This window comes from Haematobia irritans, chromosome 2 (assembly GCF_050003625.1).
Source record: "Haematobia irritans isolate KBUSLIRL chromosome 2, ASM5000362v1, whole genome shotgun sequence".
NCBI classification, from domain to species: domain Eukaryota; kingdom Metazoa; phylum Arthropoda; class Insecta; order Diptera; family Muscidae; genus Haematobia; species Haematobia irritans.
The window spans coordinates 90348631-90373869 of NC_134398.1; the positions used below are offsets into that span (position 1 = coordinate 90348631).

General features: G+C 38.0%; 2 protein-coding genes across 2 annotated transcripts; one reads left to right on the forward strand and one right to left on the reverse strand.

The window, feature by feature from the left end:
* Positions 1-378: 378 nt before the first annotated feature.
* Positions 379-4648, forward strand: LOC142224756 (uncharacterized). Its single transcript, XM_075294543.1, has 6 exons — positions 379-562; positions 636-1967; positions 2142-2197; positions 2626-2803; positions 3466-3667; positions 4426-4648. Exons 1-6 carry the CDS (start codon positions 379-381, stop codon positions 4646-4648), a joined length of 2175 nt encoding a protein of 724 aa, XP_075150658.1.
* Positions 4649-16573: 11925 nt separating this feature from the next.
* LOC142224757 (uncharacterized) lies at positions 16574-18666 on the reverse strand. Its single transcript, XM_075294544.1, has 2 exons — positions 17949-18666; positions 16574-17712 (listed from the first exon to the last, which is right to left on the reverse strand). Exons 1-2 carry the CDS (start codon positions 18664-18666, stop codon positions 16574-16576), a joined length of 1857 nt encoding a protein of 618 aa, XP_075150659.1.
* Positions 18667-25239: the final 6573 nt, after the last annotated feature.

Consider the following 25239-nt stretch of genomic DNA (forward strand, 5'->3'; position numbering starts at 1 on the left):
ACCCCATCACAACTGGCAGCTCGTTAATCAATTCCGCAAGTTATACCATCCTTCTCCGGCGATCCGTAAGAATGGCCGCTTTTTATTAGCTCATTTGAAAACAGCACTACAGTAGCTGGTTACTCTCACGCAGAGAACTTGAACTTCAAGCCTGTTTAAAAGGTAGGGCCAAGGAAATGGTTAAAAGTAAGCTTATGTTACCTACAATGGTGCCCGAGATCATCCAGACTTTAAGAATGTGTTTTGGACGACCAGAACATATTCTGGAAAGGGTTATTGAAAAGCCAGACGTTTTCCACCGCCCAAAGGAAAACTTGAGTCCATGATCGAATATGCATTGTGTGCAAAAAATATATACTCCACCATGGAGCTTGCAAAATGGAGGCTCATATGAACAACCCTATGTTGGTAAAAGAACTGGTTGAGAAGCTTTCTAGCCAATACAAATTAAATTGGGCTATGTTTCCTAAAAGTGATGAAACTCCAATATTAAAAACATTTAGTGATTGGATTTTTCAAATTGCAGATGCCGCTAGCACAGTGGTGTCAACTGTTCCAATGAGTAAAATTGCATCGATTAATACTCACACACAAGAAAGTCCTCAAAGAAAAAAATTGTCTATATTGTGAAAAAGGTGAACACAAAATTTCAATGTGCAACCAGTTCAAGGAATTGAATTTAGACGATAAGTGGAAGTTTGTGAAAGAAAATAAATTGTGCCGTCAATGTTTAAATAAGCATAAAAGAAAGTGTTTTATGAACACCGAATGCGGAATTGATGGTTGTCATGCAAAGCATCATCGTTTGCTTCATAAAAATTTCAACGTTGAGGCAGCATCGTCTTCGAGACAACAACATGAAAATATAAGTAGTGGATCAAAAAACTCACATTCTTGTAAAAATGATCAACAGGCCTTGTTTAGAATTTTGCCTATACGACTTCAAAGGAAAGGTGGTTACATCGATACATTCGCCTTCCTCGATGAAGGTTCGTCAGTTACTGTAATTGAAAAGGACATATTCGACTCGCTCGATGCAAATAGTGTCAACAAACCACTTTGCCTAAAATGGACTGGCAACACATCGCGTGTATATGAATCTTCAGTTCAAGCATCTATAAACATTTTGAACCCAGAAAATGGATCAAAATATATGCTTAATGGTGTCCATACAGTGGAAAATTTAGATATTCCGACGCAATCGCTAGATATGGACGATTTGATTGCGAAATATCCCTATCTAGCAGGAGTGTCTATTAAATCCTATAAAAGGGTTAAACCAACAATATTGATAGGTGCAGACAACTGGAAAATTGCAGTGCCGCTGAAAATAAGAGAAGGTTTGTGGAATCAACCAATAGCGACAAAAACAAGATTAGGATGGACAATCCAAGGCCCTCATGGTAAGGGGCAACAGACAACTTGGTTAAACATACACACCTGCGAATGTGAAAAGAACTATAATGAACTACATAAACTGGTCAAAGAACAATTTAATTTAGAAGAAAGTGCTAGTAAGTCGTTAGTGTCAACTGAAGATCCAAAATCCATCGAGACGCTGAGGACTACGTGTCGAAAAGTGGACGACTATTATGAGGTGGGTTTGTTGTGGAAAAATCATGTGAGTAAACTGGTGGAAAGTTATGATAATGCATATAAGCGCCTCATGTGTTTGAACAAAAAGTTTTCAAAAGATCCAAATTTGAAAATTGTGCTACAAAGTCAAATTGATAATTTACTTGCAAAAGGCTACGCAAAGAAACTGAATGCTGAGGATATAAATAAATCGACTGAAGGAGTGTGGTACTTACCAATATTTTTAATTAAAAACGCAAACAAGCCGGGGAAAATAAGAATGGTCTGGGATGCCGCTGCCAAAAGTAATGGCGCTTGTCTCAATGACTATATGCACAGCGGACCTGATCTATTAAAACCCCTTGTAAATGTGTTGCTAAATTTCCGAGTGGGTAAAGTTGCAGTTTGCGTAGATATAGCAGAAATGTTTCACCAAATAAAAGTTAGAGAAAGCGACATGCACACTCAAAGATTCCTGTGGTAGGACAAAAAAGATCTTCCGGAGAAGCCGAGTGTTTATGTAATGTGTTCATTAACATTTGGAATTTCATGTACTCCATGCATAGCACATTACGTCCGAGATTGCAATGCTGATCAATTCAAGGACAAATATACCCGCGCGGTAACACAACCACTATGTTGATGATTTTATTGACAGTGTAGACACCGAAGAAGAAGCCATCGAAGTCACAAGTAAAACTGATTCACGCCGCTACTGGATTTCACATTCGAAACTGATCTTCGAATAATGACGCAGTCACCAACTACCTCGAAGATATAACTTCTGCCGAAAAAATGCCAAAAGGTCTCACAAATACTGAAAAGATTTTGTATGTATTGGGACCCCAATAAAGATGTTTTTTTGTGTACATTTTCAGATTTGCCAGACTTCGGCGAGATATACTCACCACAGAAATAATTCCCACGAAGAGAGAACTGTTGCAAGCTCTGATGTCTATTTTCGATCCACTGGGCTTTATATCATGTTATACAACAACACTCAAAATTCTTCTTCAAGACGAAATCCGCAATATTAAATGGCAAAATTAGAAAGATGCAATCGACCGTATATCAGCTGTTGAGATTCCAAGATGTTACTCCCAATATTTAAATGAAGCAACGGAAATAGAATTACACACATTCGTTGATGCGGGTGAAGATGCTTACGCAGCCGTTTGCTACATCCGGGTCTTCAGTCAACACCAGTGTGATGTTGCCATAATTGCAGGCAAATCTAATTGAAACCAATGTCTATTCCCAGATTAGAGCTGCAAGCTGCTATTATTGGAGTGAGAATTGCCCAAAAAGTTCTAGAAATTAGCCGATTAAATTTAACATCGAAATACTTCTGGACAGACTCCAAAACAGTTTTACAGTGGCTTCGTATGGATCCCAAAAAGTTTCAACAATTTGTAATGCACCGTGTAGGTTAAATATTGGAAGTCACAAATGTAACGCAATGGCGATGGGTACCATTAAAAATGAATCCTGCAGATCTTGCAACAAAATATCAGCATAATTGGAATGTTTCAATGTAGTTCAGGGGACCCCAATTTCTTCGCGCCAGAATGTGTGAAATTAGACGCGTGCGGCAATGACGAAATTAGACATAATTTTCTTCACATTCATAAAGATAAAGCTGCTACTTTAAATGTGGAATATTTTTCCAACTGGAGGAGACTGTATCGAGCTGTAGCTACGTTCATACTTTACGTAAACAGGCTGAAGATGAAGCGCAAAGGAGACAATCTGCCAAATCAAGTTTCCTACGATATGGCACACACAAGCTAAATCCGCTTTATTCAAATATGCACAGCAAACTGAATTTTGCGAAGAAATACATTGTTTAAAAAATGGTAAGTAAATTAATTTCTTTTAATGTCTTTTTAGATGACGGAGGCGTATTAAGGGCCAAAGGTCGCACGTCATTCCTTAACCCCGAAGACGTTGTAATACTGCCTGCAAATCATCATGTGACTACTCTTCTGGTTCGTCATATCCATGAAACCTTTCACCATATATCACACGAGACCGTCATCAACAACATTAAAATCAAATACCATATACCACGTCTACGAGTCTCTACAAAAGCGTGAGAAATTCCTGCCAAATTTGTAAAAATGCTTCCGCGTTACCTATTATGCCACAAATGTCAACGCTCCCACCTTCGAGGTTAGCAAGCTTTGAAAGACCATTCACCTACGTGGGCATTGACTACTTCGGCCCATTATATGTAACAGTTGGAAGAAGAAAAGAAAAGAGATGGGGTGTACTATTCACGTGCCTTACAGTTCGAGCTCTACATCTCGAAATTTCATATAGTTTAGGCAACAGTTCCTGTATTATGAGCATACGCAATTTCATGGCTCGCAGAGGGACGCCAAACGAAATTTATATCGACAACGGGACCAATTTTAAGTCTGCCTCGAAAGTTCTCGCAACTGAAATTATCTATAGCATGATGTAAAAGTCACTCGATTGCATTAAATGTCTTTTCAATCCCCATGCAGCGCCATATATGGGTGGAGCCTGGGAGAGACAAGTGCGTTCAGTTAAAAAAGCACTTCACCAAATATGCCCACAGATGACATTCACCGACGAAACACTTTAAAACGCATTTGCTGAAGTCGAGTTTATGGTAAACTCAAGGCCTCTTACATTCGTGTCATTAGAATCGAGCGACGATGAAGCATTGACCCCAAATCATTTATTACTTGGATCATCCGATGGTCACAAAACGGAAAATTTCGAACGAGCCGATCTACGACAACGGTGGCATCAAATTCAACTCTTTGCAGATAAATTTTAGAAGCGTTGGCTTAAAGAGTACACACCTACACTCACACGAAGGGGAAAATGGTTTGAAAAAACGGCACCACTAAAAGTTGGCGATATCGTAATTATTATTGACGATAACCTACCACGCCATTGCTGGCCAAAAGGAACAATTGTGGAAACGGTTATTGCCAAAGACGGGCAAGTGCGCCAAGCAACAGTCCAAACAGCAAATAGTGTTTACCAACGACCAACAACAAAATTAGCAAAATTGGATGTCGGCATTACAGCGAAGTAAACTCATCCATTGAACTCATTTACGAGGAGGGAAATGTTTCCGCCATATATCCACGAGATAAAATTATTATATTAATTTATTAAAATATTTTTCATTTTGATTTTTAATAATTTTAATAGGGATACATACCATTAGAATTTGCAAAAGTTACTGTGTACATATAATAATGTAACAAATATTTTCTATTTACTTTTTCATTTGTACATATACACATACATGTCTGCCTATTTATTGTAATTCTTTTTGCTTTCATATTTGTTTATGATATTCAACTCCGCATAGAATTCTAATGGTCCCTATTCATTTGTCACGTATGCCAATCAATAGCTACCACCTAGCAGGAGGACAAATGAGTTTGGACATATCAGTCGATTAATAGGCACGGTCAAACACAAAATTATTTTAAAGCGCTCTCGCGAAGATTTAATTAACCTAAATAAATTGTTAATATATTGCACATGGAGTGCTATTAAACATTTTGTGTTTTATTTAAACTCGACTCAGCTAACCGTGCCGCAACAGTATCATTGCAAGCAACATTAATTTATTCAGAAGGGAATTCCAATGAAACAGGAATTAAGACACCTCCCCCAGTTTTTTTAAACTGATTAATACGATCGTAACGGAAAATTTGGTATCTAGCACATACAATTTCAGAATTATGAATATTATTTTTATGCCAAGTTTCGGTAAAAATTATAATATCATAACAAAGACTAAAACTGCTAGTATATAACGACGATAATTTAGAATTAAGACCTCTAACATTTTTATATAGAATCGATATGGAAGTTTCAACAGGATGACTTAGTTTTTTGAGTCTCCATCGGGACGAGGTAAACGAACTCCTTCAGATCTAGGATTAGATTTGCAGATATACTCAGAACTATAGTTCTTGGAGGCCAAAATTCAGGGTTTACAACCACTTCAAAAATATCTTCTGGTACAAGAATTCGAAATGACGTCATCCTTCTTTTTTCAGCGAATTGAAATTTGATAATTTCCACATCAATATCACTTTTTTGCTTCCATAATGTACGGTCACAGTTCGGTCCTCAAAGTAATGCCAGATGTTCCTAACGTAGTGGATTACACCCTGGCAAAACCACTTTTCGACAAAAAGTTTGAAACTCTAATTCCCAACAGTGAGGCGTGGTGTACACAGACCCCGGGGAATAAAAGATATATAGATTTCTATACTGATGGCTCCAAATTGAATGGACAAGTGGGGTTCGAAGTATATTCTAAAGATCTGGAAGTTCGAATAGCGAAAAGATTACCTAATCACTGTAGTGTTTTTCAGGCTGAAATATTGGCAATAAGAGAGGTGGTGAATTGGCTGAGAAGTAATGTCCCAACAAATACTCAACCTGCAATAAAATCCTTGGACTCCTGTTCCTTAACTCGAAAACGGCCATAGAATCTGTGGTATGCCTCTGGCCACCTGCAAGCTCTTACTGCGTGAAAAGGCTGTTATGATGGCCAATATTCGATGGGAGAATTGCAAGAGTTGTAACGACACCAAGGAAATATGGCCCCATTTAAACTTAAACCGCACACTAGATATGCTAGTGTTCTCAAGGCGTCAGATAGCACTCCTGATATCTGCTATAACGGGTCGCTGCCTGATAGGCGAATTTGCAAAAACTATAGGTGCGAAGTATAATGACTATTTTATAAGCTGTCATGATGTGGAGGAAAAGGAATCAATTAAACACCTCTTGTGTGAGTGTCCTGCTTTTTGAGTAAGGCGTAAGCGAATTTTAGGAGCATACATCTTTAGATTACTGGCGGACCTGGAAAACGTTAACTTAAGCAGTTTGTTAATGTTTTTGGAGCAATCTGGTTGGTTCAACAAATGTAAATAATAGAGTAGGTTCAGTGGTTAAGACTAGAAGTGCCCATATGGACTGAATAGTCTAAGTGAGCCTGAAATTTAATCGGGATGCCACTTTAACCTAACCTAACCTTCAATTTAATATAGAACGCAATTTCAACTGATGACGTTTCCCCAACAAAACGTGAAGAAAAAATAGTATTTTTCGGGACCAGAATTTTTAGTTTTCCATTAAAATTATCTAGCTCCGGAGTCGTATAAGGGGTATGAAAATTATTCGACGCAGAAGCTGAAGGTGTAACTGCTTGTGCAAATACATTGTTTGTAGGTTGAAAACGGAAATGAGAATCACATTCATACCCAAAATTTGTTTGTGTTTTCAAACTGTTATATTGGCAAAACCTCCGGACTCAATTGCGGCCAGCAACATTTTTAGTTCGCAATTGAAGATTTGTCTGTGGAAATTTTTAAATGAATATCTTCAACTAGCAAGCCGTCGATTGGAAGACTTTGTTGTTGTGCGAGCCCTGTGTTTGAAGGGATAATTAGCCGAATTGTGTAATATTTTTTATTTAAAAAATTATTTGAGTTAAGTTGGAAAATGGCACCACCTGTTGGCCGGAGCTCACCCAATTTACGTTGCACGGCCAGTGCAATCAGTATATCTCCGCCTGATATGAACAACGAAAATATGAACACAACAGCAACTACACCACAACAAGTAATGCCGCCAGCATTAACAACCAGCAGTGCTCCTTTAACCAGCACAGAAACGACAAAGGGAACGGGTAGTTCCAATAAAAATCGACAACAACAGCAACCATCACAGGAAGCTATCCTCCTGATGGACATACAAAAAGAGATGTCGGTAATGCAGCGTCAACTTAAGGATGCACACAGCAAACTAGCAGATAGCAACCGTAAATGCCAGCATTTGGAAAGTGTTCTCCAAATGACCAAGGTAAGTGACCATAACCTCACATCCATTACAGGAACGCAAAATAGTGCTGCCATTGACAGTGTACCACCACCAATATATGAATCCCGTTACCTACCACCATTGTCAACAGACATATCGACAAGTGCAACGACCACCACATTATGCCACAACATCGCCGCAACGTCAACACAAGCAGCACCCACATATGTAATGCTGTCCATAAGTACATCGACTGCCGCCATATCATTTTTCCAGTCAACGCAAGATTTGCCAGAATTTAGTGGAATTTAGCCTGAAGATTGGCCGCTATTTTATACATAATTTACACAAACCATTGCCGCATATGGTTATACAAATTTGGAAAATAACCAACGTTTGTGTAAGTGTTTGAAAGGAGAAGCCCGTGAGGTAGTCAAATCTTTGCTGATTCATCCAGACAATGTAAGTGCCAGTTAAGAAAAATAAGGAAGTTGTCACATATATCGGAAAACAACCTAGTGAAGTTAGTGCCGTCTTCAACCAAGGTAAAAAATTTAGCTGAACGGACAACAACATATTAGTAACCCTACATTACTAGAGGAGCTAAATGCGAAGCTCCCCATGAGCAAAAAACTAGTGTGGGCCAAAGTGGAATATTCAACCCTATCCAACAATAGGGCTGTTTTCTTTTAGCACTGGATGCAACGTTTGTATGGGCTATCCAGAATAGCAATTTATTGTAACTAATTTATCGAAAAAAATTAATTTCAATGTGGTACAGTGTCATAAATAATCGCAGCAGTAAATATTTATTACTATTTGAGCATTTCATACATTAAAAATGCAAGATTTCACTTCTTTTCTGCGATTGTTTTTAAGCAGCTGATGACAGTGTTGCATAATTTTAGAGATGTCCTGCATAAACGAGTGCTAAAAGAAAACAGCCCTAATTGTGAATTTTAGTGATTGGTTGTGTGAAGTGGCAATTTTAGTTTGTACCATTCAAGATATACATTTAGAAAAAACAAAGTCGCCGTGTACTACTGCATACAACAGACAAAGAACAACAGTGCCCAGTGTGTAAAGGTAATCATATTGTAGCCGTTTTTTGAATCTGAATGTGAAAGATCGCTGGACACAAGTTTAAAAAAAATCGTGCATGTTTTTCTTGTTTAAATATTGGTCATAACACAGGTGAATGTCGACGAAATAAAACTTGTGACAAAAATGGATGTCAAAAAATGCATAATAAATTGCTTCATGAGGACATGTCCTATGATCCACAAAGTACAAATGGTGCTGTTGTAAGTGAACCTAAACAAAATGTACAGCATAAGACAGCAAAAAAATATTGTTTCGTGTTTTACCAGTACAAATGGTGCTGTTGTAAGTGAACCTCAACAAAATGTACAACATAAGACAGTAAAAAAATATTGTTTCGTGTTTTACCAGTCAGTTTGTACGGGGAAAATTGTTGCCTGAATATCTACGCACTTTTTGATGATGGATCTTCGATCACAATGCTGGATAAAGAAATTGCCGATAAACTTGGAGTTCGAGGGAAAAGTAGTTCCTAAAATATTCAGTGGTTTGGAGGGCGGTCAGCCAGAGAACCAGTATTTTCGTTCAATTTGAAAGTAAGTGGAATTAACAAAAAGAGTTGACATCTGTTGAAAAAAGTATATGCTGTTTCAAATTTGAATTTGCCATTAAAAAGCCTCACACAAGAAGAAATTAATGAAGTTTTTAAGAAATCAAATGCGTCTGCCAAACCGTACTCCAACATTGTGCCAAAATTATTAATTGGTTTAGATCATGCATTTTTGGGGTTAGGTTAGGTTAGGTTAAAGTAGCAGCCCGATTAAATTTCAGGCTCACTTAGACTATTCAGTCCATTGCGATACCACATTTAACTAAAAGTACCTATTACATATGGGCACTTCTAGTCTTAACCACTGAACCTTCTCTATTATTTACTTTTGTTGAACCAACCAGATTGCTCCAAAAACATTAACAAACTGCTTAAGTTAACGATTTCCAGGTCCGCCAGTAATCTAAAATTCGCTTACGCCTTACACAAAAAGCAGGACACTCACACAAGATGTGTTTAATTGATTCATTTTCCTCCATATCATGACAGCTTATACAATAATCATTATACTTCGCAACTATAGTTTTTGCAAATTCGCCTATCAGGCAGCGACCCGTTATAGCCATATCAGGATTGCTATCTGACGCCTTGAGAACACTAGCATATCTAGTGTGCGGTTTAAGTTTAAATGGCGCCATATTTGCTTGGTGTCGTTACAACCCTTGCGATTCTCCCATTGAATATTGGCCATCATAATAGCCTTCTCACTCAGTAAGAGCTTGCAGGTGGACAGAGGCATACCAACAGATTCTAGTTCCCCTGGAATATGTAAGGTAGTTCCTAGCCTTGCTAACTCATCTGCTTCGCACTTCCCCGGTATGTTCCTATGGCCAGGCACCCATATTAGGTGAATATTGTACTGCTCAGCTATCTCGTTGAGAGATTTGCGGCAGTTGTTGCGAACAGTTTAAAAAAAATTAATATACTTAAAACAACTTGGAAAAAGTCATATGACATGGAAGTATTATTGGCCAGCTCGGCCGTGGCGTAGTTCATTGACCCAAGAAGCTATGATTCGCAACAATAGAAATCCATGTCCTTCACTTTAAGCCACAAAATATATGCAAAAGAGAATAGAGATTTTTACAGTTAGCCATATTTTACTTATCTTTGAATCAATTATCATGTCAATTAATATCTGTGACAGGTGTCCAATCACAAGAGTGCCCTTTTCCCTCCCAATAGCATAATAAGCCACACCTATGGCAATTAATAGCACCCGTGTTGGTTACAATTGCCCCTATTTTAGCCACTACTTACATAACGAAATCTGCTCTTCAGTCTACCTTCATTTTCTACGTAATAAAACTGGTTAAACGTTCATTTTCAATGTTTATTATAAGGAACAAGATGAGATGGAAAATTCATAGTACAATTCTTAAAGCTATTATAGGAAGTACAATATAAAAGAAAATAGTTATAACGATTTTTAATTTCCAATATAAAAATACAGACTAATACTAAAAATACTAAATACTCTTGCATATAAGAAAACGAGACAGATTCAACAGTAATGAATTATGTTACTGATAAAAATACTAATTTGGGTGTGATTTCATTAATAATTTTATATGCAAAAATATATTTACAAATGTTACTTACAATAAGTTTGCATAAAAATTATAGTGGAATTATCGATAATATAATAACTTTTGTCATCGATCCGTTGATATTGTTTCAGCACTCGCTGGTTTTCATTTTGTTTTGATTATTTACTTCGTTGGTTTCTTTGGGCTATTTACATGAATTCTTCATCTCTTCGAAATTATCTTTGATCTTTGTTTTGGTGGTATATTTTATTTCCATCCTTCATCTCTTCAAAATTATCTTTGATGTGTGTTGCGGTGATAGCTTTTATATTTTTTTTGTTGTTTCTTTTTATTATTTATTCGTTACCCTTACCGTTTAACCAATTTTTTTCTTTATTTTAATTTCTAAGTAATATATATATATATATATATATATATATATATATATATATATATATATATATATATATATATATATATATATATATATATATATATATATATATATATATATATATATATATATATATATATATATATATATATATATATATATATATATATATATATATATATATATATATATATATATATATATATATATATATATATATATATATATATATATATATATATATATATATATATTTATTTATATATATATATATATATATATATATATATATGTATATATATAAAGGGTGATTCTTTTGAGGTTAGGATTTTCATGCATTAGTATTTGACAGATCACGTGGGATTTCAGACATGGTGTCAAAGAGAAAGATGCTCAGTATGCTTTGACATTTCATCATGAATAGACTTACGATCTGCCACAACGTCGAATTTTCGGTGAATGGGCCCTAGAAAAGTTGGCAGAAAATCCGCTTTTTTATCGACAAATTTTGTTCAGCGATGAGGCTCATTTCTGGTTGAATGGCTACGTAAATAAGCAAAATTGCCGCATTTGGAGTGAAGAGCAACCAGAAGCCGTTCAAGAACTGCCCATGCATCCCGAAAAATGCACTGTTTGGTGTGGTTTGTACGCTGGTGGAATCATTGGACCGTATTTTTTCAAAGATGCTGTTGGACGCAACGTTACGGTGAATGGCGATCGCTATCGTTCGATGCTAACAAACTTTTTGTTGCCAAAAATGGAAGAACTGAACTTGGTTGACATGTGGTTTCAACAAGATGGCGCTACATGCCACACAGCTCGCGATTCTATGGCCATTTTGAGGGAAAACTTCGGAGAACAATTCATCTCAAGAAATGGACCGGTAAGTTGGCCACCAAGATCATGCGATTTGACGCCTTTAGACTATTTTTTGTGGGGCTACGTCAAGTCTAAAGTCTACAGAAATAAGCCTAAACCTTTTAGATGCTTTAGCTCGGCACTTGATAGCTGTCCTTTTAGAGTTCATTTTTCTTTCTCTCCATAGAACAAATATTTTATATATTTTCCGGTCTATTTATCGTATAGAATATCATATGGAAATTTAGAGATCGTACGGTTCCTTTTATTTTTACGGTTATTTGTCTATGGCATATTTAGTAATTTATCAATTCAACAATTAAAGTCATTGTTCTTTTAATTCAACACGTGGGTTGTGAGTTTCTGTTTAATTCAGAAATTTCCACCTTATATATTTCACGACAGCTTTTTGGCAACTGACTTTCAATCCCCTTGAGGACGTTTTTTTATAACCTCCTAATTCAATGTCAACTCCTCCTCTTTTTGTATCTACTTCTTAACGGTTCTGCAAAACTGGTTCGCAGATTTTTTTCTTTCGTGGGATGAGATAGCATTACGCCCATCTCAATCGCTCGATATTATCCCTGTCGTATATCGATAACCTTATAACCCAGATAGATCCCCCTAAGACCGTTAGCAATTGTGAATTATTTCAAATAATTACTCATTTCCATCTCTGCTCTGTCATGTGCCTGTGCTGATCTTTTCTCTTATGGTGGATAACTTATGGTCTCTCTTAATTATGGTGTCATCGGTAAGCATATTCAATTTTTCCAACATGGAATATGCTGAACCATGCATTACCATATTCTGCCCGAACATCGCATAATAAGGCGAGCATTGTATCGACGAATGTACATCGCTTCGCAAAATCATCAAAATACGGGGTATGTGATTATCCCAAGTAAGATGGTTTGGTTCATTTTTCAGGTAAAAACGGATCTTTGTTATAATCTCCCGGTTTGCCCTCTCCGATGCATTCGCCTGCGGAGAATATAATCCCGTTTTAACATGTACAATCCCAAATTCTGAAAGGAAATTCTGCATCTCATTAGATACGAATTGTTTAGCGTTATCGCTATGCAGGAATTGTGGAACTCCGAAAGTAACAAATAAATAGTTTTGAAAGTAATCAATAACTTCCCTAGATGTGGCCGACCTGAGGGGTTTCAAAAACAGATACTTTGTAAAATGGTCTATTGCAATAAATAGCTGTGTATTCCTTGATTTCGAACAAGGATATGGCCCTAGGAAGTCACAATATAGACGCTGCAGAGGTCTGACCGTATTAAAGGGTTCTCCCATTGGAGGACGCATTATTTGGTTAGGACTTTTTATTTCCGTGCAGTCCTCACACTGAGAAACGTAAGCCCTTACCTCCTTGCTCATATTTGGCCAATAATAGAATTGACGAACTCTATACAGTGTCTTCAAGTACCCGCCATGACAACACACTTCATGTGCGTTTCGAATCGCCTCATGCCTCAATCTGGAGGGAAGCCATAAACGGCAAAGACTCTCATCCTCGTCTACCCCCTGACGAAACTTCACCCTTTTGTAGATGAATTTGTCTTGTATACTTAAGTCAGGTAATGTCTCACAATTTTGGATGATTGTTTTCCTGAGATTGTCATAGTCCGTAGAATCGAATTCTTGAGAATTCAAATCAATTCCACAAGTGTTTCTATTTAGCGACAAGGAGTCCACATCGAACCGAGAAAGTGTGTCTGGAACGACGTTTTGCGACCCCTTTCGGTATTCGATGGAAAAATCGTATCCCTGAAGCTCTAGACTCCATCTCGCTAAACGGCCATTCAGATCTTTTAATGACATAAGCCATTTAAGACTTGAATGGTCCGTTATTATACGGAACCGTAGTCCCTCTATGTATGGACGAAATCGCTTCACGCAGACAATAGCCGCAAAACACTCCAGCTCTGTCACTGTGTAACTTCGTTGGCATCGGTTTAATTTCTTAGACACAAATGCAATTGGTCGTCCACAGTGGTCGTCGTCCAGTTGAAATAAAACTCCTCCAACACCAACACGTGAAGCATCACACTGTATGGTGAATTCACGGCGAAAATCAGGTTGAGCTAGAACCGGAGCAGTGGACAATGCCTCTTTAAGCCGGTCAAAACTTTCTATTGCCTGAGGGGTCATATAAAACTTGCCCATTTCTCTTTTCAAGCAATCAGTCAACGGACCGGACATATCTGCAAATTTTTGGATGAAAGACCGATACCAATTGCACATGCCGACAAATCGTCGGACCTGTCGAGGTGTCTTGGGCACGGGAAAATCGACTATAGCGGAAACTTTATCCGGGTCAACCTTCAGGCAGCCCTTTCCTATGCGGTACCCCAAGTACTTTATCTCGTTTTGGCAAAATTTACTCTTGCTTACATTGATCGTCAATTTCGCCCTTCTCAAGCATCGTGCGACCTCCTGTAGTAGACAAAGGTGTTCCTGAAATGTGGAACTACAAACCAGAAGGTCGTCCAAATATACAAAAACGCGTTCTCTAAGACGGGACGGAATAGCTTTGTCCATAAGACGACTCATACTTTGGGGACCGTTACATAATCCAAAAGGCATAACACGGAACTGGTATAGCGGTCTCCCAGGTACGGCGAAGGCCGTCTTCTCTTTGGATGTCTCGGAAAGAGGAATTTGGAAAAATGCGTCTTTGAGGTCTATGCCACTTATAAAGTGGGTATCATTCAAGCGACTAAGTAGACCATTAATATGGGGTAGAGGATATGAGTCATTTTTCGTAACCTCATTTAATTTCCTCGAGTCTAGGCAAAGCCGTACCTTCCCGGGTTTCCGAACACTGACGATAGGAGAACACCAAGGAGAGTTGGATTCTTCTATTACCTTCATTTCGAGTAAGCGGTCCAACTCCGTATAGACCTCAGCCTGTCTAGGGGGTGACAGAGGGTAGTGTCGACACTTTATGGGTGTTGCATTCCCCGTATCGATATGATGAGTTATGAGATCGGTGCATCCTAGGTCTTGATATGAAGGAAATTCCAGCAGAACTTTTTGTAATTCGATTTTCTGATCGGCGGACAAGACATGAAAGGATGGCTTTTCTAACTCATTATCGTCTAAGTCGATAGAGGCTATAGCCGGAATTATGTTAGGGGCTATAGCAAACGTTCGCCAAAAATCAACCCCTAGGTAAGCGGATTGATCCAGCGATGGAACGATATAAAAAACAATTTCCCTGGTAACACCCTTGTATGTAACTGGTATCGAGCAATAACCAATGACGGAATTGCGAGAACCATCTGCGGTAGATATGTATGATTTAAAAGGTCGTATATTAAGTCGGTGTCTTTCAATAAACTCGAGGCTTTTTTTACCTAGCACTGAAACGCTAGCGCCAGAGTCGAGTAAACCATAAATTTCATCACCCAATATTTTGATACTAGCAAATGGTCTCTCATCCTTAGCACTGGGAAGAATCGATGATTCTATAAGTCTCCGGAAAAGTTTTCTCTTCTTGTATCGCAACCGACAGCTCTGTACTCTTCTAGAAATATTCTTCTTAAAATTATGTATAATTCGAGGATCAATGTGTGATTCGTAATCATTATGAATATTTAGAATGGGGGATCTGGATTCGCCTCCCTGTGGGAGACTCCTCGAATGATCAGTTATGCACTCGGGGTAAATTTTGGAGAACGAGTGTCCCCGGTGGCCATCTCTTTTCCGGTTTCCCTGGTGGTCATTCTTGCATTTAACCGTGGTAACTCCACGTTCACCACATTTATAGCAGAAGACATGTCTAGTATCTTCTGGGCAATAAATGTAGGAATGTCCTAACGACAAACAATTCCAACATTTAATACCAGAATAATCCCTTGAAGTGGACCGATTGAATTTCATTGCATCTATTTGCGGATCCATTTCATTGTCATCTTCCTCTTCTTCAGTACGAACAATGTCAATTTCATTCACATTCCTACTTGTCCGTGCATAAAATCTGCCTTCATTCAAAATCTTTTCAGCGTTGCGTGCACGTTCTCTTAGGCTATGTAAACTCCTGGAATCCGTATTGAACAGCATGAGTTTAAGACTAGCACTAACATTTTATTATGATGTCATCGTCTGTTTCTATAGACCCAAATTCCTGTGAAATCGAAAATTTAAGAAAAGCGTAGTCTGTGTCATTATTCTGCTTGACAAAGTCCCAATACCAAATTTCTGCTTTTCCCGTTAAAAATATGTGAAAATTTGCAAGCAGGTGATCATCCGGACGATTTGTTCGCGTGCGCAAGGTATCTATTTTGAACAGAAAATCAGAAACGTTCCTGTTGGCGCAATATAGTCCACGCTAGCAATTTTCGCTGGATTTTGAATAAAGCAAGACAAGTGTTTCCTTCAATGGTTTATTTCACAAATCGCACTTATATTAAAATTCCTAAAAGGATTTTAATTATTACATTTTTCTACATATGTTTCGGTTTAATATTTAAATCTAGTTACATACTTTTTAGTGCAAAAATTACTAGAAAATTCTTAGTAAAAGGCAAATTCTGGAATCGCGCAATGAAGCGATATTATCAGCAATATTGAACACTTAAAATGGCGCAATTAGAAAACTATTGACAAGCCTTTTCTTCGTTAAAATTAATTGACATTTAAATATATAATTAAAAAATTAGGGATGCAAATATAGATTATATCTTCGGGGTTGATTTTGAATGTGTCGGTAACATTCCCCCCTCAGTATGGCACGCATTTCTCTAATCGCCATACTTCTTCTCTGGCGACACATTTAAAATCGCCAGTTTGGATGTTGGTCTCTCCATGATCCCGGTACTCGTCTGGATCTTTGCACTCCTTACTTGTCCATCGCGTTTCCAAGACTTTGCCTCGGACCCACACATTTCGAGGCAGTGAGGGATCAACAACAATGACCAGATCCCCCTGTTGTAAAGGTTTTTGCTTTTCATGCCACTTTGTCCTACATGTCAGCGTAGGCAAATATTCCAAGACCCATTTTCTCCAAAAAATATTAGCATACTGCTGAGATATACGCCAATTCTGTTTGAGGGTGATTCCCGCATCATCGCATGATATCAGTGGTTTCATGCCGCTTGAACTACCGAGAAGAAAATGGTTCGATGTGAGGGCTTCACTTGAGTCTTCATCCAAGGGAACATATACAAGCGGTCTAGAATTGACTACGTTTTCAATTTCAATGAACATGCTGCGCAAAAGTTCATCACTAGGTGACCGGGTTGGCATAATTCTATAAAGTACTGTCTTTATTGAGCGCACAAGACGTTCCCATGCTCCTCCCATATGGGGAGCTGCTGGTGGATTGAAATTCCATTTACAGGTAGCTGACGTAAATGCCCTGACAAAAGCATCTTTGTCCACTTCGGCCAACGATTGACGAAGCTCTCTCTCGGCTCCGATGAAATTCGTGCCATTGTCACTATAAAATTCACGAGGTATTCCACGACGAGATATAAAATTTCGTATAGCAAGAATACACGAATCTGTGTACAAAGAGTGGGCCACTTCTATATGAATAGCTCTCACTGTTAGACATGTAAATAAGCACCCATATCGCTTCTCTTTATGTCGATTAACAGTGACCCATATGGGACCAAAGAAATCTACACCACTAAATGTAAATGGGGCCATGTACGATGCGAGGCGAGCGCGAGGAAGTTTCGCCATTTCAGGGGTGCGGGGAATAGCTTTATGTATTCGGCATGCCTGACAATCCCTTGTTACAGATTTGTAGATAGTCCGATTGAATATATTTGCCGAATTTCGTTCACTGCTGTTTCGTGATTCATATGAAAGTATTTGTGGTGAAAGTGTAAGATAATCAGTTTTGTTATGTGACTCTCTTTTGGAAGTATAATAGGGCGTTTGCAGTTTTCGGAGATATTAGCATTAGTAATCCGACTCTCAACTCGCAGAATTCCATCATGTAAGTACGGAGATTTTGGATAAATTTTATTTCGTTTCGGAACACTTTGCCCTGAGCTAAGACAGGCTATTTCAACAGAAAATTTTTCATTTTGCGCTTGTTGGTATAACAAATTTTCTGCTTTTAACAACTCATTTTGCGTTAACTCGCCTTTTTCTTTCTTAGGTTGTTTGCAATTTTCAATAAAACGAACCACATATGCCGTCGATCGTAATAATCTCTTCCAGTTTGAGAATCTATAAACGTCGAAATTTAGTTTATTTTCTGAAATCTTCATTAAATGACACACCATTTCCTCTTGAGTCGCGTGAGTGAAATTATCAAGTTTAGGCCAGCTTTCTTCGGGTTGGTACAAAAAGTCTGGACCTTTAAACCATCTGTTTGACTGGGATATGTTAGGAATTTTGTTCCACCGGGTGGCATCATCAGCCACATTTTGCTTGCTGGTAATCCAGTGCCACTCATTTATTGATGATAAATCTAAAATCTCTGTTATTCGGAATGCCACGAATTGATGGTACTTTCTATGATCAGAATTAATCCAACTAAGTACTGTTTTGGAATCCGACCAAAAGAATCTGTGGCTAATCTTTATTGTATGATTTTTCGTTATGAAGTCCGCAAAGCGGGCACCAATAAGTGCGGCCATAAGTTCTAGCCGTGGCACTGATGTTATTTTCAAAGGTGCTACCTTTGTTTTAGACCCAATAAGGGAGCAAATTGTTGTGCTATCTCTCACCATCCTAAAATAGCACACCGCCGCATATCCCTCTCTACTAGCATCTACAAATGTGTGCAGCTGTACGTCCACATTGTCATAGTTTTGAAAACACTGCAAATAACTACGGGGAATTCTAATACTTTGCATATCTGGTAGAATTCCAACCCATTGTTCATTTTTCCATTAAAGCCTTAGGTATTTGCATATCCCACTCTATTTTCGATCGCCAAACTTCTTGCAATAACACCTTGACGTACATTATTACATACCCAATTAGACCAAGAGGGTCATATATCGCCATTATGATACGTAATACCTCACGTTTTGTTGGTACTATAAATTCGTTTATTACACGGCTTTCCCTAAGCCAAGGTGAAATTTGGAATGTTATGGAATCACTCTGATTCTCCCAGAATATACCCAGTACTTTTTCGACTTGTTTCTCTTCACCCAAATTTAAGCATTTAACTGTCCCTGCAACAGATTGTGGAAAAGATTTCAAAACATCTGCGCTATTAGAGACCCAATTCCGCATATTAAAACCGGCTTTACTGTGTATATATGACACATCTTCAATTAATTTGATCGCTTCCGCGGGTGTATCAACGGAGACAAGTAGGTCATCTACGTAGTGATTTTTTTGGATAGCTTTAGATGCGACTGGATAAGTTTGTTCGTAAATTGTGGCATTTAAATTTTTTTATGTATTGGGAAATACTAGGCGCACATGTCGCCCCAAATATCATTACATCCATAACGTATACATCCGGCTCTCTTGTCTGATTGCAGTTCCTCCATAAAAATCGCTGTACATTGCGGTCCTCTGGTCGTATGTATACTTGGTGAAACATCTCTTCGATGTCACCACACACTGCAATTGCTTTTTCACGAAAGGATAATAATATTGCTGGCAAAGATGTTAACAGGTCGGGCCCCTTCAATAGGAATGAGTTTAGCGACAGTCCATTTGTTTTTGCAGCGGCATCCCACACAATTCGACATTTTCCCGGCTTGTTCTTGTTGAAAACCGAAAATATAGGTAAATACCAAACTTTACCATCAGCTTGATGAATTTCGGTAGTGTTAAGCTTTCGAACATAGCCTTTAGTCAAGTATTGGTCCATTTTTTCACAGAAAATTTTTTGAAGAATTGAGTTTTTTTTTTTGTAGTTTACGCTCTAGACAAACTAAACGCTTGTAGCACATATTGTAGCTATTTGGAAGCTCTACGACATCAAACTTCCAAAGTAGAGGCACTCCGTAATGACCATTGTCTTTTTTTTTCATAAATTTCTCTAACAACTGTAATGCACGAGTATCGTTCTCGCCCATCAAAGGATTACATGCTCTGATGCCCACACTATCTAATGAATAAAAGCTTCTTACCAACCTGTCTAGTTCATTCATATTGTTTGTACAATCGCAGATATGAAAGTTAAGACAATGAATAGGGCTAGACTCACCAGACATGGAGCCATATACGAGCCATCCCAACCTCGTTCGTGCGGCTACGGGTTCATCTTTTCCTCCTTCGCGTATTTTATTGGGCACACCAAGGTTACAATGGTTTAAACCTATTAAGATTTTTGGTATCGCATCGCTATAGCTCTTCACGGGAAGGTTTCGCAAATGATGATATCTTTTGGATAAAATCTCATACTCTAGTGACTGTGTTGGCAATCTCAGTGTACTTGCAGTACAGATATCAATTGAAATCCGCTTAGAATTAGGGCCTGAAATTTCAACATTAAGTTTTTTCGAATTTTTTTCAGTTCTTTCAATACCTCCTGTCCAGCGAAGGCACAGAGGACTATGCGTGCCATCCAAATCCAGCTCTTTCATAAGTGATTCATCCATGAGGCTAATAGATGACCCCTCATCAATAAACGCAAATGTTTCTATAAACTTATTACCACCATAAACTTTAATCGGTACAATTTTAAACAAAATTTTACTAGATTTGGCACTGTGTGAATTTACTACGTTATTGATATTATCGTGAGTTTCATTAACATCTGAGTTTGACATTTCTCTTTCTTCATTAATTTTTGTATTTGAGTATCTATGTAATGACGGGTGGTGAAAATAATCACATCCATCTACCCCACATCTGTTTTTGTTTTTACACTCTCCTTTGTGTTTTCGTAAACCAAATTTACATAGATTATGCTCTCGCACAACTCTCCACTTGTCACCACGATCAAGTTTACTATATGTTGGGCAGCTATCAAGAGTCTTACAACTGTTGGAACATATTATGCATTCCCGCCCCTCTCCGTGAGAGTGGACGTAAGCTTTGTTATTGTTATGATTTTGGTTATAACATCTGCTCTCACCTGTGTTGTTGCCATATGCATTAATATGGTCAACTGTTATACTACTGGCAGTGATGCCTAGATCGAACACCCACTTATCAAATTCGGACAGATTTGGAGTTTTGTTGTCATTTGTTATTCTCATTTTTTGCATTGCCCATTGCATTTGATAAGACGGTGGCAATTTTGACAACAATTCTTGGAGAAGAGAAGAGTTATTTATTTCGTTGGTTAAATTGCTGGCATTAATTGTGGAAACTAAGCTGCGAACATTTATAGCGAATGTGGTAAGAGAGTTTAAATTATTTTCGGTCACCTTTGGTGTGTGCCTAATCCGATGTTTTATTGAATTTATGATTTTTTCAGGTTGGCCGTAGAGCATTTCCATTACTGAAGTCACATTTGAAGGGTGCACAAGCATCTGTTGCACACTTTGTAAGGCGCTCCCCTTAAGTGAGTTTTGCAAACGTACCAAGTTCTCGGCTTCAGTAAATCCACATGTTTGGGTGGACCAATGAAATGTTGAGGAGAACACGGGCCATTCTTCCGGCTGTCCTGAGAAAACAGGTAGTTCCTTGGGAATAGACTGTCGAGAATTTATTTGATTCTGAGACAGGCTATTAAGTGTATCAAATCCAAACTGAGTAAGGTCATATGCATTTGCTGAGGTGGACGGAATAGTGTTTAATGTTGATGATATGGGTTGTGCTGGATTATTTGATGAAGATAGAACAGTATGATTGTTTGGCAGTGGTTGTTGTTGTCGTGTGGTGTGAACAATGGCTGGTAGTGTATGTTGATTCGAATTCATAACACGTCTTGCGATATTATTAGTGGAGTTAATTGTAAATTGGCGGTCATGAACCAGAGGTTGCGGCTGAGTACAAGCAGCGATGCAGCCTGTAGATGTCAATGGATTTGCTGCCGTCATCGTCACCGTTGGATCTGTAGAAGGGTAGGTATATGTTGAAATATTCTGTTGGGTTGATACAAGAGTCGGTAAATTGGACGAATTCGTTATTTGTGGAATATTGAAATAAAGGGTTTCGTCTGGCGGGAAAGTATCCCGCATATCTGTGTTATTACTTGCTTCGATCGGTGGAATTGATTGGTTTGTATTAGATTCTTCAGCGCCCGTGGGAATGTTCATATCTGGATTTCCCTCCTTTTCGTAACTTCCTGGTACATCTTCTAACCAGCTCCGCACGGTTTGTGACCTACGAGAAGATTCAAGAGATATATTTTCAGCTTCCTCTTCAAGTAGTTGATATTTTTTCTCCAGATAGCGTTGATTCATCAGGGCTTCTTCGGCCAACCGCTTTTGGTTCATGGACCGTTCTTCTTCCAATCGTTGGAGCTGCAACTCAATTCTAGCCGAGTGGGAGCGGCGAGATCGCAAAGAGTTGTGGCTTCGGACACTGTGGGTTGAAGATGAACTACACCTTTGGCATTTGAAGCCATTTTCACATGGGATTTGTATACATGTTTGATGGAATGATTTATTACAAGCAGAACACAAAACCATTTGGCCATCAGGGGGTTTGTGGCATATAGGACAAGTTTGGTCGTTTGTTGTATACTGCAAGTCATTGGAATTCATATCTACTTACTGCGATTGGCAAGGTGGAGATAAGATTCGATAGCAATATGGTTCACCAGTACTAAAAAGAATTTTAAAAATGTTGGCGCAATATAGTCCACGCTAGCAATTTTCGCTGGATTTTGAATAAAGCAAGACAAGTGTTTCCTTCAATGGTTTATTTCACAAATCGCACTTATATTAAAATTCCTAAAAGGATTTTAATTATTACATTTTTCTACATATGTTTCGGTTTAATATTTAAATCTAGTTACATACTTTTTAGTGCAAAAAGTACTAGAAAATTCTTAGTAAAAGGCAAATTCTGGAATCGCGCAATGAAGCGATATTATCAGCAATATTGAACACTTAAAATGGCGCAAATAGAAAACTATTGACAAGCCTTTTCTTCGTTAAAATTAATTGACATTTAAATATATAATTAAAAAATTAGGGATGCAAATATAGATTATATCTTCGGGGTTGATTTTGAATGTGTCGGTAACAGTTCCCTTTACCATCAAAAGATACTCTCCACTTTTCCAAATCTACTTTGTTACGATATACATCCCGGCTACTTTGTAAGCAAGCCGTTTCATGCGTCGATGTACTAGTTCGATTGATATTAGGGCTCAAAGACGATATCGCCTCTCTCAAGGATGCTATCTCAGATCTAAGGCCCTCTTCCACCTGACTAATTGTCCGTTGCATAGTCTCCATTAAATCGGTACCACTTCTCCGAGCATTGTGGTCCGCGAGAACATTGTTCCCTTTGGAGCCATTTGTCTGTTCATCGACAGGCATCACTGTAGAATTATGTCCCTCTGAAAATCCTAATAGTACCGTTAAGTCACTCGAATCGTCCACCGATAATTCCGGTGTTGAGCCGGTATCCTGGCCCACGTGCCTCTGTCCAGTAGTAGTTAATTCGGGTCCCGTATTGACAACTAAATTATCTAATGAAAAATTAATCTTCCTTACACAATGAGAACTTTGTGTAGATAAAACGTCTTCCTGTCCCTCAGGACTATGTAAATAATCTAGGGAACAGCTGTTGGGAGTTCTGACGCTCCTACCTCTGCCTCTTATACTATTCGTTTTAGTGGGGTTACCTATGAAATTACCATCGTTCATAGATCTCCTAAAAGCATGGAAATTATATTTTCTAATAGGTTATAATTTGTATTTAATATCTTTGTTATAATCGAAAAATCCAGTAGACATCCGAGCAATATATGTATAGTAGTGGCCATAATGATCTGACTAATAATATTCTTACAGACCAGATCATGAAATGATACCCATTATTGTCTAATGCTTCATATGTGTAAAATCATAAAACATTGCCTAACTCTGGGATTATATCCATTCCCCTGTTATAAATTATATTGATTGAACCTTAAGCTCTGTTACTTAGAATTCCTTTTCACTAACCGTCATATATTCCACCAAGATATAATCTAAAATGGAGCGTCTTGATAGGAATCTTTATTCAAAAGATTTTTTTATCAGTATCCTATGCGAAGTTATACGAATGCTTAATATCATTTTACATATACTTGTCTATAAGATATTTTCAAAAAAAATCCCTTGAGTACGGTGTTGGGTAAGAGGAATTATGAATTCAATACATAAGGTCGATATTTTGAATTATGCGCATTCAAATATTACGCACTCTTATAAAGGGTGATTCTTTTGAGGTTAGGATTTTCATGCATTAGTATTTGACAGATCACGTGGGATTTCAGACATGGCGTCAAAGAGAAAGATGCTCAGTATGCTTTGACATTTCATCATGAATAGACTTACGATCTGCCACAACGTCGAATTTTCAGTGAATGGGCCCTAGAAAAGTTGGCAGAAAATCCGCTTTTTTATCGACAAATTTTGTTCAGCGATGAGGCTCATTTCTGGTTGAATGGCTACGTAAATAAGCAAAATTGCCGCATTTGGAGTGAAGAGCAACCAGAAGCCGTTCAAGAACTGCCCATGCATCCCGAAAAATGCACTGTTTGGTGTGGTTTGTACGCTGGTGGAATCATTGGACCGTATTTTTTCAAAGATGCTGTTGGACGCAACGTTACGGTGAATGGCGATCGCTATCGTTCGATGCTAACAAACTTTTTGTTGCCAAAAATGGAAGAACTGAACTTGGTTGACATGTGGTTTCAACAAGATGGCGCTACATGCCACACAGCTCGCGATTCTATGGCCATTTTGAGGGAAAACTTCGGAGAACAATTCATCTCAAGAAATGGACCGGTAAGTTGGCCACCAAGATCATGCGATTTGACGCCTTTAGACTATTTTTTGTGGGGCTACGTCAAGTCTAAAGTCTACAGAAATAAGCCAGCAACTATTCCAGCTTTGGAAGACAACATTTCCGAAGAAATTCGGGCTATTCCGGCCGAAATGCTCGAAAAAGTTGCCCAAAATTGGACTTTCCGAATGGACCACCTAAGACGCAGCCGCGGTCAACATTTAAATGAAATTATCTTCAAAAAGTAAATGTCATGGACCAATCTAACGTTTCAAATAAAGAACCGATGAGATTTTGCAAATTTTATGCGTTTTTTTTTTTAAAAAAGTTATCAAGCTCTTAACAAATCACCCTTTATGTAATAAGAATTCGAAGAAATAAAGACACTTCCAAAATCGATCCATGCAATACATAGCTACAAAGTTTCCTTAGCCTTCTCTTAATAGTACTTCAAATTTAAGATGCGTACTAGATCTATATTCACAAGGATGACTGTTCAGAATTGTAATACTAGCCGAATATATAATACTATACTCTACATACTACTAACAAATAGTTTTCTTTTG

What these genes read in the sequence shown, in the direction of transcription:
- LOC142224756 (XM_075294543.1), top strand. Translation starts at nt 379, where the DNA reads ATGGAGGCTCATATGAACAACCCTATGTTGGTAAAAGAACTGGTTGAG. An exon ending in GTTGCTAAATTTCCGAGTGG is followed by an intron (nt 1,968 to 2,141) that starts GTAAAGTTGCAG and finishes CTCCATGCATAG; the next exon opens with CACATTACGTCCGAGATTGC. An exon ending in CTACGAGTCTCTACAAAAGC is followed by an intron (nt 3,668 to 4,425) that starts GTGAGAAATTCC and finishes ACTCACACGAAG; the next exon opens with GGGAAAATGGTTTGAAAAAA.
- LOC142224757 (XM_075294544.1), bottom strand. Translation starts at nt 18,666, where the DNA reads ATGCAAAGTATTAGAATTCCCCGTAGTTATTTGCAGTGTTTTCAAAAC. An exon ending in ACAACCTAAGAAAGAAAAAG is followed by an intron (nt 17,713 to 17,948) that starts GCGAGTTAACGC and finishes CTTCCAAAAGAG; the next exon opens with AGTCACATAACAAAACTGAT.